Source organism: Lichenostomus cassidix, unplaced genomic scaffold, assembly GCF_008360975.1.
Source record: "Lichenostomus cassidix isolate B80296 unplaced genomic scaffold, HeHo_3.0 HiC_scaffold_39, whole genome shotgun sequence".
Classification (NCBI taxonomy): domain Eukaryota; kingdom Metazoa; phylum Chordata; class Aves; order Passeriformes; family Meliphagidae; genus Lichenostomus; species Lichenostomus cassidix.
In genome coordinates, this window is record NW_028147446.1 from 1803089 (window position 1) to 1817702 (window position 14614).

The following is a 14614-nucleotide window of genomic DNA, read 5'->3' on the forward strand; positions in this document are numbered from 1 at the left end:
CTGGTAGCTGTCGGCGTTCACCTGGATGGCCCTGCAGGGGCTCCACCTGTACATCCTGCTGGTCAGAGTGTTCCCTCCGGCCTGGCTGCGGCCAAAGCACCTGCTGGCCATGGGCTACACCCCCCCGGCGCTCATCGTGGCACTGGCCGCGGCTGTGAACCCCCAGGGGTTTGGGACAGACCAATAGTGAGTGATGGGGGGATACTGATAGTGATCAATAACCCATAGTGATCAATAACCATAGTGATCAATAGTGACAGTGATCAATAGTGATCCCCCCTGGTGCTGACAGTGGCACTGGCCGCGGCTGTGAACCCACAGGGGTTTGGGACAGACCAATAGTGAGTGACGGGGGGGTATTGATAGTGATCAATAACCAATAGTGATCAATAGCGATAGCAGCACCTGCTGGCCATGGGCTACACCCCCCCGGTGCTCATCGTGGCACTGGCCGCGGCTGTGAACCCCTGGGGGTTTGGGACAGACCAATAGTGAGTGACAGGGGGATATCAGTACTGATCAATAACCAATAGTGATCAATAACCACAGTGATTGATAGTGATGGATAGTCATCAATAGTGATGGATAATGAATGGGGGGAGACTCCCAGTCCCTCCCAGTGCTCCCAGTTCCTCTGTTTCCCAATCCCAGTCCTTCCCAGTCCCTCCCAGTTCCATTCCCAGTCCATCCCAGTTCCCTTCCCAGTTCACCCAGTTCCTCCCAGTTCCCCAGTTCCCATTCCCAGTCCCTCCCAGTTCCTTCCACTCCCTCCCAGTCCCATTACCAGTTCCTCCCAGTTCCCCATTTCCCATTCCCAGTTCCATACCCAGTCCCTCCCAGTTTGCCCATTTCTCAATCCCAGTCCCTCCCAGTCTATCCCAGTTCCCTCCCAGTTCCCCATTTCCCATTCCCAGTTCCCCATTTCCCATTCCCAGTCCCTCCCAGTCCATCCCAGTTCCCATTCCCAGTCCCTCCCAGTTCTATTCCCAGTCCCTCCCAGTCTATCCCAGTCCCTCCCAGTTCCATTCCCAGTTCCCCAGTTCCATTCCCAGTCCCTCCCAGTGCTCCCAGTTTGCCCATTTCCCGTTCCCAGTCCCTCCCAGTTCCACTCCCAGTTCCACTCCCAGTCCCTCCCAGTTTGCCCATTTCCCATTCCCAGTCCCTCCCAGTCCCTCCCAGTCCCTCCCAGTTCCCATTCCCAGTCCCTCCCAGTCTATCCCAGTCCATCCCAGTTCCATTCCCAGTCCATCCCAGTTCCCAGTTCTCCATTTCCCATTCCCAGTCCCTCCCAGTTTGCCCATTTCCCGTTCCCAGTTGCTGGCTCTCCCTGGCTCGAGGTTTCCGCTGGAGCTTCCAGGGTCCTGTCATTGTCATCAGCGCGGTGAGAGCTCGGTGTCACCTGTGTGTCACCTGTGTCACCTGTGCCACCTGTGTGTCATCTGTGTGTCACCTGTGTCACCTGTGTCACCTCAGTGTCACCTCAGTGTCACCTCCGTGTCACCTCTGTGTCACCAGTGTCACCTGTGTCACCTGTGTCACCTGTGTCACCTCAGTGTCACCTCAGTGCCACCTCTGGGTCACCTGTGTCACCTCAGTGCCACCTCTGTGTCACCTGTGTCACCCCAGTGCCACCTCTGTGTCACCTCCGTGTCACCTCCGTGTCACCTCCCTGTCACCTGTGTCACCCCAGTGTCACCTCAGTGTCACCTGTGTCACCTCAGTGCCACCTCCATGTCACCTGTGTGTCACCTGTGTCACCTTTGTCACCTCCCTGTCACCTTTGTCACCTCCAGTGTCACCTCCCTGTCACTGCTGTCACCCCAGTGCCACCAGTGTCACCGTCCCATCAACCTCCTGTCCCTCCATTGTCACCTGTCAACCCCCTTGTCCCCAATATCCCCAGTGTCCCCAATGTCCTCAGTGTCCCCAGTGTCCCCAATATCCCCAGTGTCACCAATGTCCCCATTGTCCCCAGTGTCCTCAGTGTCCCCAACCCCCCCAACATCCCCACTGTCCCCAGTGTCCCCAATATCCCCAATATCCTCAATGTCCCCAATGTCCCCAGTGTCCCCAATGTCCCCAACCCCCCCAATGTCCCCAATGTCCCCAATGTCCCTGCTGTCCCCAATGTCCCTCTGTCCCCGCTGTCCCCAGGTCAACGCTGTCATCCTGGTTGTCACCCTCTGGAAGTTGGTGCAGAAATTCAACGAGATCAACCCAGACGTGGGACATCTGCGCAAGATCCGGTGGGACATTGGGGGGATTGGGGACATTGGGGACACTGGGGATTTGGGGACATTGGGGACATGGGGGATTTGGGGACATTGGGGACATGGGGGATTTGGGGACATTGGGGACATTGGGGATTGGGGACATTGGGGACATTGGAGGCATTGGGGATTTGGAGACATTGGGGATTTGGGGGGATTGGGGATATTGGGGACATTGGGGACATTGGGGACATTGGGGACATTGGGGACGTTGGGGACACTGGGGACACTGGGGACATTGGGGACATTGGGGACATTGGAGATACTGGGGACATTGGGGATTTGGGGACATTGGGGACCTTGGGGATATTGGGGGATTGGGGAATTGGGGACATCAGGGACATTGGGGACATTGGGGACATTGGGGATATTGGGGACGTTGGGGGATTGGGGACAGTGGAGGGATTTGGGACATCATTAGGGACATTGGGGATGTTGGGGACATTTGGGGACATTGGGGACATCAGGGGATTGGGGACATTGTGGACATCATTGTGGACACTGGGGATGTTGGGGGATTGGGCGACTGGGGACATTGGGGACACTGGGGACATTTGGGATGTTGGGGATTTGGTGACATCATTGGGGACATTGGGGATTTGGGGACATCGGGGGGATTTGGGACATCATGACGGACGTTGGGGACACTGGGGATATTTGGGGCATTGGGGACATTAAGAACATCGGGGACGTTGGGGTCATTGGGGACATTTGGGGACATTGGGGTGATTGGGGACACTGGGGACATTGGGGGATCCCAGGTGACAATGCCGTTGATGTCCCCAATGTCCCCATTGATGTCCCCATTGATGTCCCCACTGTCCCCACTGATGTCCCCAATGTCCCCAATGTCCCCAACGATGTCACTGACGTCCCCACTGATGTCCCCAATGTCCCCAACGCTGTCCCCGTTGATGTCCCCATTGTCCCCAATGTCCCCACTGATGTCCCCAATGTCCCCACTGATGTCCCCAATGTCCCCAACGCTGTCCCCATTGATGTCCCCATTGTCCCCAATGTCCCCAACGATGTCCCCAATGTCCCCATTGTCCCCAATGTCCCCACTGATGTCCCCAATGTCCCCACTGATGTCCCCAATGTCCCCAACGCTGTCCCTGTTGATGTCCCCATTGTCCCCAATGTCCCCACTGATGTCCCCAATGTCCTCAATGTCCCCAATGTCCCCAACGATGTCCCCAATGTCCCCAATGCTGTCCCCATTGATGTCCCCATTGTCCCCAATTTCCCCACTGATGTCCCCAGTGTCCCCAATTTCTCCATTGATGTCCCCACTGATGTCCCCAATTTCCCCACTGATGTCCCCATTGTCCCCAATGTCCCCACTGATGTCCCCAATGTCCCCAACGCTGTCCCCGTTGATGTCCCCATTGTCCCCAATTTCCCCATTGATGTCCCCAATGTCCCCAATATCCCCATTAATGTCCCCAATGTCCCCACTGATGTCCCTGATGTCCCCAATGTCCCCACTGATGTCCCCGCTGTCCCCTGCTGTCCCCAGGGTGCTGCTGGTGACGTCACTGGGGCAGCTGGCCCTGCTGGGCTCCTGTTGGTCGGTGGGCTTGGGGGCGGGGCTGGGCTGGGGGGGGGGGGGGGCTGCCCCTCCCCCCCGGCAGTGCCCCCCCGCCCCTCCCCCTCCTCTTCTGCCTGCTCAACGCCACCCAGGGGACATTCATCTTCCTGTGCCACTGCCTGGGACACCCCAAGGTACACAAAATCCCAAAAATCACCCCAAAAATAACCCTAAAAATGGATTTGGGACACGTGAAAACCTAAAAATCCCAAAATTGTACCCAAAAAACCCAAAAAAACACCCCTGGGAACCCCAAATCATCACCCAGGGGACCTTCATCTTCCTGTGCCACTGCCTGGGACACCCCAAGGTACACAAAATCCCAAAAATCACCCCAAAAATAACCCCAAAAATGGATTTGGGACACCCGAATACCCAAAAATCCCCAAAGATTTACCCCAAAATCCCAAAAAACTGCCCCAAAATCTTCCCAAATCATCTTCATCTTCCTGTGCCACTGCCTGGGACACCCCAAGGTACACAAAAATACCCGAAATCACCCCAAAAATGGAGCCGGGAACCCCAAAAACCCCAAAAATCCCAAAATTGTACCCAAAAAACCCAAAAAAACACCCCTGGGAACCCCAAATCATCACCCAGGGGACCTTCATCTTCCTGTGCCACTGCCTGGGACACCCCAAGGTACACAAAAACCCCAAAATCACCCCAAAAATAACCCCAAAAATGGATTTGGGACACGTGAAAACCTAAAAATCCCAAAATTGTACCCAAAAAACCCCAAAATCTACCCCAAAAACTGCCCTGGGAACCCAAATCATCACCCAGGGGACCTTCATCTTCCTGTGCCACTGCCTGGGACACCCCAAGGTACACAAAATCACCCGAAATCACCCCAAAAATGGAGCCGGGAACCCCAAAAACCCAAAAATCCCAAAATTGTACCCAAAAAAACCAAAAAAACACCCCTGGGAACCCCAAATCATCACCCAGGGGACCTTCATCTTCCTGTGTCACTGCCTGGGACACCCCAAGGTACACTAAATTATCCGAAATCACCCCAAAAATGGATTCAGGAACCCCGAAAACCCAAAAATCCCCAAAGATTTACCCCAAAATCCCCAAAAACTGCCCCAAAACCACCCCTGGGAACCCCAAATCATCACCCAAATCATCTTCATCTTCCTCTGCCACTGCCTGGGACACCCCAAGGTACACAAAATCCCAAAAATTTCACCCAAAAACCCCAAAAATAACCCTAAAAATGGAGCCGGGAACCCCAAAAACCTAAATATCCTGAAATTGTACCCAACAAACCCAAAAAACTGCCCCAAAAACTGCCCCAGGAAACCCAAATCATCACCCAGGGGACCTTCATCTTCCTGTGCCACTGCCTGGGACACCCCAAGGTACCCAAAATCCCAAAAATCACCCCAAAAATGGAGCTGGGAACCCCAAAAACCTAAAAATCCCATAAATCTACCCCAAAACCCAAAAATCTACCCAAAAACCCCAAAAATCTATCCTAAAAATTGCCCTGGGAAACCCAAATCATCTTCATCTTCCTCTGCCACTGCCTGGGACACCCCAAGGTACACAAAAAACCCAAAAATCACCCCAAAAATGGAGCCGGGAACCCCAAAAACCTAAAACCCCCCAAAAATCTACCCCAAAACCCCAAAAACTTCCCCAAAATCCCAAAAATCTACCCCAAAATCACACAGAAAAACATCCCCAGGACCCCCAAATCATCTTCATCTTCCTGTGTCACTGCCTGGGACACCCCAAGGTCCCCCAAAATACCCAAAATCACCCCAAAAATAACCCCAAAAATGGATTCAGGAACCCCGAAAACCCAAAAATCCCAAAATTGTACCCAAAAAACCCAAAAATCTACCCCAAAAACTGCCCTGGGAAACCCAAATCATCTTCATCTTCCTCTGCCACTGCCTGGGACACCCCAAGGTACCCAAAAACCCCAAAATTCACCCCAAAAAAGCCCCAAAACCTCCAAAATTGGGACCCCAAAAGCCTCCCTGGGACCCTAAAACTGCCCCTGGTTCAAGGGGGGATTCCCAGTTCATACTGGGATGTTCCCAGTTCATACTGGGATGTTCCCAGTCCATACTGGGACACTCCCAGTCCAAACTGGGACGTTCCCAGTCCAAACTGGGATGTTCCCAGTCCAAACTGGTAATTCCCAGTCCATACTGGTCAGCTCCCAGTCCAAACTGGGTGTTCCCAGTCTGTACTGGGATGTTCCCAGTTCAAACTGGTGATTCCCAGTCCGTACTGGTCAGCTCCCAGTCCAAACCAGTCATTCCCAGTCCATACTGGTCAGCTCCCAGTCCAAACTGGGGATTCCCAGTCCAAACCAGTCATTCCCAGTCCATACTGGGACGCTCCCAGTTAAAACTGGGATGTTTCCAGTCCATACTGGTCAGCTCCCAGTCCAAACCAGTCATTCCCAGTCCAAACCAGGACGTTCTGAGTCCATACTGGGATGCTCCCAGTCCAAACCAGTAATTCCCAGTCCAAACCAGTCATTCCCAGTCCAAACCAGGATGCTCCCAGTCCATACTGGGACGTTCCCAGTCCAAACCAGTAATTCCCAGTCCATACTGGGATGTTCCCATTCCAAACTGGGAGGGTTCTGTTCCAAACTGGACATTCCCAGTCCAAACTGGGATGCTCCCAGTCCAAACTGGTAATTCCCAGTCCATACTGGTAATTCCCAGTCCAAACTGGGAGGCTCCCAGTGCAAACTGGTTTCCCGCAGGTTCGCTCCTGGTATCGATCTCTGCTCTGCCCGCGAGCCTCAGCTTACTCTGAGTTCACCAGTAACACCAGTAACACCAGTAACACCAGTCGGGGCGGCGGGAGGAGCTCCCAGTCACACCAGTAACAGAGGTGAGTCACACCAGTAACACCAGTAACACACCAGTAACACCAGTAACACCAGTCGGGGCGGCGGGAGGAGCTCCCAGTCACACCAGTGACACACCAGTGACACAGGTGAGTCACACCAGTAACACCAGTAACACACCAGTAACACCAGTAACACCAGTCGGGGCGGCGGGAGGAGCTCCCAGTCACACCAGTAAGAGAGGTGAGTCACACCAGTAACACACCAGTAACACACCAGTCACACCAGTGACACCAGTAACACCAGTAAGGGCGGCGGGAGGAGCTCCCAGTCACACCAGTAACACAGGTGAGTCACACCAGTCACACCAGTAACACCAGTGACACAGGTGAGTCACACCAGTAACACCAGTCGGGGCGGCGGGAGGAGCTCCCAGTCACACCAGTAACACACCAGTGACACAGATGAGTCACACCAGTAAAACCAGTAACACCAGTAAGGGCGGCAGGAGGAGCTCCCAGTCACACCAGTGACACCAGTAAGGGTGGTGGGAGGAGCTCCCAGTAACACCAGTGACAGAGGTGAGTCACACCAGTAACACCAGTAACACCAGTAACACCAGTAACACCAGTAACACCAGTAAGGGCGGGAGGAGCTCCCAGTCACACCAGTAACACAGGTGAGTCACACCAGTAACACCAGTAACACCAGTAACACCAGTAGGGGCGGCGGGAGGAGCTCCCAGTCACACCAGTGACACACCAGTGACACACCAGTAACACAGGTGAGTCACACCAGTAACACCAGTAGGGGCGGCGGGAGGAGCTCCCAGTCACACCAGTAAGAGAGGTGAGTCACACCAGTAACACCAGTAACACACCAGTAACACCAGTAGGGACGGCGGGAGGAGCTCCCAGTCACACCAGTAACACCAGTAAGAGAGGTGAGTCACACCAGTAACACCAGTAACACACCAGTAACACCAGTAGGGGCGGCGGGAGGAGCTCCCAGTCACACCAGTCACACCAGTAAGCGCTCCCAGTAACACCAGTGACACACCAGTAACACACCAGTGACACCAGTAAGGTTGTGCCAGGAGCTCCCAGTCACACCAGTAACACACCAGTAACACCAGTAACACTCCAATAATACCAGTAACTCCAGTAAGAGCTCCCAGTAAAACCAGTCACACCAGTAGGGGCGGCGGGAGGAGCTCCCAGTCACACCAGTGACACCAGTAAGAGCTCCCAGTAAAACCAGTAACACCAGTGACACCAGTAAGGTTGTGCAAGGAGCTCCCAGTCATACCAGTAACACCAGTAAGGGTTGTGCAAGGAGCTCCCAGTCACACCAGTGACACCAGTAAGAGCTCCCAGTAAAACCAGTAACACCAGTGACACCAGTAAGGACAGATGGAGGAGCTCCCAGTCACACCAGTAACACCACTAGGGGTGGCAGGAGAACCTCCCAGTCACACCAGTCACACCAGTAACACCAGTAACACCAGTAACACCAGTAAGGGTGGATGGAGCTCCCAGTCACACCAGTGACACCAGTAAGAGCTCCCAGTAAAACCAGTAACACCAGTAACCTCCCCTCCCCCTCCCCCACAGGTGCCCCTCCCCCCCCCGCAGCCGGAGCCGAAAATTCCCGAAAATCGATGGAAATTTGGGTGAAAATCATGGAAATTTGGGAGAAAATCAATGGAAATTTGGGAGAAAAATCGGAAAAAAATGGATGGAATTTTGGGTGAAATTTATGGAAATTTGGGTGAAAATCAATGGAATTTGGGAGAAAAATCAGAAAAAATCGATGGAAATTTGGGAGAAAATCATGGAATTTCCGGAAAAAAATTGATGGAATTTTGGGTGAAAATAATGGAATTTTGGGTGAAAATAGATGGAATTTTGGGTGAAAATTGATGGAATTTTGGGAGAAAAATCAGATAAAAATCGATGGAAATTTGGGAGAAAATCATGGAATTTGGGGGAAAAATCGATGGAATTTTGGGTGAAAATTGATGGAATTTTGGGTGAAAATTGATGGAAATTTGGGTGAAAAATCAATGGAAATTTGGGGTGAAAAATCAGAAAAAATCGATGGAAATTTGGGGGAAAAAATTGATGGAATTTGGGGTGAAATCGATGGAATTTTGGGAGAAAATTGATGGAAATTTGGGTGAAAAATCAATGGAATTTGGGAGAAAAATCAGAAAAAATTGATGGAAATTTGGGGTGAAAATCGATGGAATTTTGGGGAAAATTGATGGAAATTTGGGAAAAAAATCAGTGGAATTTTGGGGTGAAATCAATGGAATTTGGGGAAAAATCAGAATTTTGGGAGGAAAAATTGGGTTTTGGGGGAAAATCGATGGAATTTCGGGAAAGGAAACCAATGGAATTTTGGGGAAAATGAGGGAAAAAAATCAATGGAATTTTGGGGAAAAAATCGATGGAATTTTGGGGGGAAAAAATGGAATTTTTGGGAAAAATCGGGATTTCTGCTGCCCCTCCCCCACCAACCCAATAAAATTTAAAAAAGTTAATTTGATTTTGGGGTGAATTCCTGGGATTTTGGGGTTCCAGGAGGAGTTTTTGGGGTGAAATTCCTATTTTTTGGGGTCAACCTTGGGAATTTTTGGGATCCCAACAGATGTTTTTGGGGTGAATTCCTGGGATTTTGGGGCTTCCAAGGACATTTTTGGGGTGAAATTCCCATTTTTTGGGACCAAACGCGGGGATTTTGGGATCCCAAATTTTTTGGGGTGAATTCCCGGGATTTTGGGGTGAAATTCAGGGATTTTGGGGTGAAATTCCAGTGGATTTTGGGACCAAACTCGGGAATTTTGGGATCCCGAATTTTCCAGACCATTTTTTTTGGAATTATCTTTTTTTTTTTTTTTTTAATTTTTTTATTGATTTTCTTTTCAAAAATAGACTTTAATCCGCGTGGCTGAGACCCCTCCCCAAAAAAAACCCCCAAAAAACCCCCAAAAGACCCCAAAATCCCCCCCAGGGACCCCAAAAAACCTCATTTTTTGGGTCGGGGTCTCGAAGAATCCCAAAATTTTGGGTCTGGGGTCTCAGATGAGTCTATAAAGTGTTTTTTGGGGGATTTTTGGGGTCTCATCCCCCCAGCCCCCTCCCCAAAAAGTCCCATTAAGCCTTCAATGCCCCAAATTTTGGGTCTGGGGTCTCTTCTGCCCCCCAAATTTGGGTCTGGGGTCTCAGATGATCCCAAAAATTTGGGTCTGGGGTCCTCAGACGAGTCCATAAAGCGGTTTTGGGGTGTTTTTGGGGGTCCCAGACCCCTCCCAGACCCCCCAGCCCCCTCCCCAAATAGCCCTATAAAGCCTTCAATGCCCCAAATTTTGGGTCTGGGGTCTCGAAGTATCCCAAAATTTTGGGTCTGGGGTCTCAAACCATCCCAAAAATTTGGGGAGGGGTCTCGGATCAGTCCATTCTCGATGGAGGGGTCACAGATAGGGGGTCAACCCCTCCTGGACCCCAAAGCCCCCTCCCCAAAAAGTCCTATTAAACCTTCAAAGCCCCAAATTTCGGGTCGGGGTCTCGAAGTGTCCCAAAATTTCGGGTCTGGGGTCTCAGATGAGCCTCTCCTCGGGCGGCAGGCGCAGGGGGGGGGGCTGCCCGGCCGGGGGTCCCCTCGCCCCCCCCCCCAATTCCTCCCGGCTGGGTCGATAGGATCCTTCGCTCCTCCTCTTCTCGCGCAGCCGCAGCGCCCCGAAAACCAGCAGAGCCACCAGACCCAGAGCCCCCAGACCCCCGAAAAGCACCGAGAGAGCCACCGTGCCTGCAGGCTGCAAACAGGGGGGTTAGCAGTTTGGGGAGACCCCGAAATTCCCAAAAAATCCCCCCAAAAATCCCTAAAAAATCCCCAGAAAAATTGCCCAAAAAATCGCCAAAAAAATCCCCAGAAAAATCCCCCAAAGAATCCCCAGAAAAATCGCCCAGAAAATCCCCAAAAGAATCCCCCCAAAAATCCCCCAAAAAATCCCTAAAAATCCCCAGAAATCCCCCAAAAAATCCCAAAAAATATCCCCAGAAAAATCACCCAAAAATCCCTAAACAATCCCCCAAAAATCCCTAAAAAATCCCCCCAAAAATCCCAAGGGAATTGCTCAAATCCCCAGGGAATCCCCGAAAATCAGCAGAGCCACGAGACCCAGAGCCCCCAGACCCCCGAAAAGCACCGAGAGAGCCACCGTGCCTGCAGGCTGCAAACAGGGGGGTTAGCAGTTTGGGGAGACCCCGAAATTCCCAAAAAATCCCCAAAAAAATCCACCCAAAAATACCCAAAATATGGGGAAAATCAGGTGTTTCTGAAATTCTCCCAGGGGCCCCAAAAGTGGCTCAAGGATCCTCAAAACTCACCCAGGGATCCCCAAAATTCACCCAGGGAACCCCAAAAACCTCCCCAAGGAACCCCAAATCCCAGGGGAACCCCGAAATTCCCAAAAAAATCCACCCAAAAATCCCCAAAATCCAGAGAAAATAAGGGTTTCCCAGGAGTCCCAAAATGTTTGGAAATATCTCCAAATATTCACCCCAAAACTTCCCCAAAGAGCCCCAAAACCTCCACTGGGATCCCCCAAATCCCACCCAGAGATCCCAAAATCCAGGAGAACCCCAAAACACCCCCAGGGACCCCAAAATCTCCCAAAAATCCCCCAAAACTCCCCAGAGAGCCCCGAAATCCCCAGGGAATCCCCAAAATCAGCAGTGCAACGAGACCCAGAGCCCCCAGACCCCCGAAAAGCACCGAGAGAGCCACCGTGCCTGCAGGCTGCAAACAGGGGGTCAGGAGACTCCAAAATTCCCAAAAAAATTCACCCGAAATTCCCAAAAAAATCCCCCCAAAAAATCCCTAAAAAAATCCCTGGAAAAATCCCCAAAAAAAGCCCAAAAAAATCCCCCAAAGAATCTCCAAAAGAATCCCCAGAAAATCCCCCCAAAAAATCCCAAAAATCTCTAAAAATCCCCAAAAATCGCCAAAAAATCTTAAAAAAATCCTCCCAAAAATACCAAAAACACCCCCAAAAATCCCTAAATCCCCAGAAATCCCCAAAAATCCAAAAAATCCGAAAAAATCCTCCAAAAATCGCCCAAGAATCCCCAAAATCCCCAAAAATATCCTAAAAATCGCCCCAAAAAATCCCCCAAAAATCCCCCCAAAAATCCTAACAAATCCCCAGAAAAATCGCCCAAAAAATCCCAAAAAGTCCCAAAAGAATCTCCAAAAGAATCCCCCAAAAATCCCTAAAAAATCCCCCAAAAAATCCCCCAAAGAATCCCCCAAAAATCCCAAAATCCCAAGGGAACTCCTCAAATCCCCAGGGAATCCCAAAACCCTCCAAGGGACCTCAAAACTCAGCCAGGGACCCCAAAAACATCCCCAAAATACACCCAGGGAACCCCAAATCCCAGGGATCCCAAAATCCCAGGGGAACCCCGAAATCCCAAAAAAAAATCCCCTAAAAAATCCCCCAAAAAATCCACCCAAAAATCCCCAAAATACAGGGAAAATTAGGTGTTTCCAAAATTCTCCCAGGGACCCCAAAAGCTGCTCAAGGATCACCAAAATTCCCTCCAGGGACCCCAAAAACCTCCCCCAGGAACCCCAAAATCTGCCAAAATCCCCCAAAAAATCCTCTACAAATCAACCCAAAAATCCCCAAAATACAAAGCAAATAAGGGTTTCCCAGGAGTCCCAAAATATTCGGAAATATCCCCAAATATTCACCCCAAAACTTCCCCAAAGAGCCCCAAAACCTCCACAGGGATCCCCCAAATCCCTCCCGGGGACCCCAAAATCCAGGAGAACCCCAAAACTCCCCCAGGGATCCCAAAATCCCCCCAAAATCATCCCAAAATTCCCCCAAAAAATCCCCAAATCCCCCCGGGGATCTCAAAAATCCTCCCAAAATCCCCCCAAATCCCACCCAGAACCCAAAATCCCCCAAATCCCAGCCAGAACCCCAAAAAATCCTCCCAAAATCCTCCCAAATCCCCTAAATCCCAGCCAAGAACCCCAAAAATCCTCCCAAAATCTCCCCAAAATCCCCCAAATCCCCAGCCCCCAAAATCCCCAAATCCTCCCAAAATCCCCTCAAATCCCCTAAATCCCCCAAAATCTCCCATTTTTTTTATCCCCCAAATCCCACAGACCCCAAAATCCTCCCAAAATCCCCCAAATCCTCCCAAAATCCCCTCAAATCCCCCCTAAAATCCTCCCAAAATCCTCCCGAATTCCCCCAGAAAACTCCCAAACGCCCCAAATCCTCCCAAAATCCCCAAAATCCTCCCAAAATCCCCAAAATCCTCCCAAAATCCTCCCAAAATCCCCAAAATCCTCCCAAAATCCCCCAAAATCCCACGTACCGAGAGTCCCCCAGCAGGGGGCGCAGTGCCGTTACTGGAGCTGTTACTGGTTAGACTGGGAGAGCCTGGGGGGGTCAGGGGGGGTTAGGACCTCTCCCCAAATAACCCCAAAATATCCCAAAATATCCCAAAAACACCCCAAAATAAACCCCAGAGCCCCGAAATGTCCCAAAAACACCCAAAAACAACCCCCAGAGCCCCGAAATGTCCCAAAATATCCCCAAAATAAACCCAAATAACCCCAAAACCATCTCAAAATATCCCAAAATATCGCAAAAACACCCCAAAATAACCCCCGGAGCCCCAAAATATCCCCAAAATAACCCTGAAATATCCCAAAATAACCCCAGAGTCCCGAAATATCCCAAAATATCCCAAAATAACCCCAAAATATCCCCAAAATAAACCTAAATAACCCCAAAATATCCCAAAATAACCCCAAAATAACCCCAAAATATCCCAAAAACGCCCCAAAATAACCCCCAGAGCCCCAAAATATCCCAAAATAACCCAACATAACCCCAAAATATCCCCCAGAGCCCCAAAGTATTCCAAAACCACCCCAAAATAACCCCAAAATATCCCAAAACCACCCCAAAATAAACCCCAGAGCCCCGAAATGTCCCAAAATATCCCCGAAACACCCCAAAATAACCTAAAAACACCCCAAAATAACCCCCAGAGCCCCAAAATATCCCAAAATAATCCCAAATAACCCCAAAACACCCCAAAAACACCCCAAAATATCCCAAAACCATCTCAAAATATGCCAAAAACACCCCAAAATAACCCCAGAGCCCCAAAATATCCCCAAAATAACCCCAAATTCCCTCCCAGTCCCTCCCAATCCATTCCCAGTTCCTCCCAGTCCATCCCAATCCATTCCAGTCCATTTCCAGTTGCTCCCAGTATAAACCAGTCCATCCCAGTCGCTCCCAGTCCCCCCAGTTCCCATTCCCAGTGCTCCCAGTCCAAACCAGTCCGTACCCTGTCCCAGGGCGAGGCAGGGCAAGGCCAGAGCCAGAGCCAGCTGGGGGGGAGAGGCCATGGGGGGCTGAGAGACCCCGAAATACACCTGGGGAGGGAAAAACACACCTGGAACACACCTGGGACACACCTGGGGAGCCAAAAATATAAATGGGGAACCCAAAAAACACACCTGGAACACACCTGGGGAGCCAAAAACACACCTGGGGAACCAAAAATATAAATGGGGAACCCAAAAATACACCTGGAACACACCTGGAACACACCTGGGGAGCCAAAAATACACCTGGGGAAGGAAAAAACACACCTGGAACACACCTGGGGAGTCAAAAATATAAATGGGGAACCCAAAAAACACACCTGGAACACACCTGGGGAGCCAAAAATGTACCTGGGGAAGGAAAAAACACACCTGGAACACACCTGGGGAGCAAAAATACACACCTGGGGAGCTAAAAATGTACCTGGGGAGCCACAAAATACACCTTGGAACCCCAAAATACACACCTGGAACACACCTGGGGACCCCGAAATGTACCTGGGG

The 14614-nt window shown here is 50.9% G+C and overlaps 3 protein-coding genes across 9 annotated transcripts in view; 2 read left to right on the forward strand and 1 right to left on the reverse strand.

Annotated features, from left to right (window-relative positions):
* LOC146422698 (phospholipid phosphatase-related protein type 2-like) overlaps nucleotides 1–14614 on the forward strand; it is a 42165-nt gene that overhangs the window by 4739 nt on the left and 22812 nt on the right. The gene's annotated exons all lie outside the window — the stretch shown is intronic.
* LOC146422699 (adhesion G protein-coupled receptor E5-like) lies at nucleotides 14–8398 on the forward strand. 6 transcript variants are annotated; one of them, XR_014848059.1, is made up of 8 exons: nucleotides 14–186; nucleotides 1315–1381; nucleotides 2155–2246; nucleotides 3790–3995; nucleotides 6599–6680; nucleotides 6784–6818; nucleotides 7049–7073; nucleotides 8299–8398. XR_014848059.1 is itself a non-coding variant. In XM_085046152.1 (6 exons), the coding sequence occupies exons 1-5, from the start codon at nucleotides 26–28 to the stop codon at nucleotides 6649–6651; spliced, it is 579 nt and encodes a 192-aa protein (XP_084902278.1). In that variant the 5' UTR covers nucleotides 14–25; the 3' UTR covers nucleotides 7299–7364. The 6 variants fall into 6 exon arrangements, 3 of the variants coding, with proteins under 3 accessions (XP_084902278.1, XP_084902276.1, XP_084902277.1); XR_014848061.1 differs by lacking the exon at nucleotides 14–186 and adding an exon at nucleotides 348–491; XR_014848060.1 differs by lacking the exons at nucleotides 6784–6818; nucleotides 7049–7073 and adding an exon at nucleotides 7302–7364 and having other exon boundaries at nucleotides 6599–6654; nucleotides 8299–8312.
* On the reverse strand, nucleotides 10188–14307 carry LOC146422700 (protein crumbs homolog 3-like). Its single transcript, XM_085046154.1, has 3 exons — nucleotides 14071–14307; nucleotides 13084–13148; nucleotides 10188–10502 (listed from the first exon to the last, which is right to left on the reverse strand). The coding sequence occupies exons 1-3, from the start codon at nucleotides 14129–14131 to the stop codon at nucleotides 10287–10289; spliced, it is 342 nt and encodes a 113-aa protein (XP_084902280.1). The 5' UTR covers nucleotides 14132–14307; the 3' UTR covers nucleotides 10188–10286.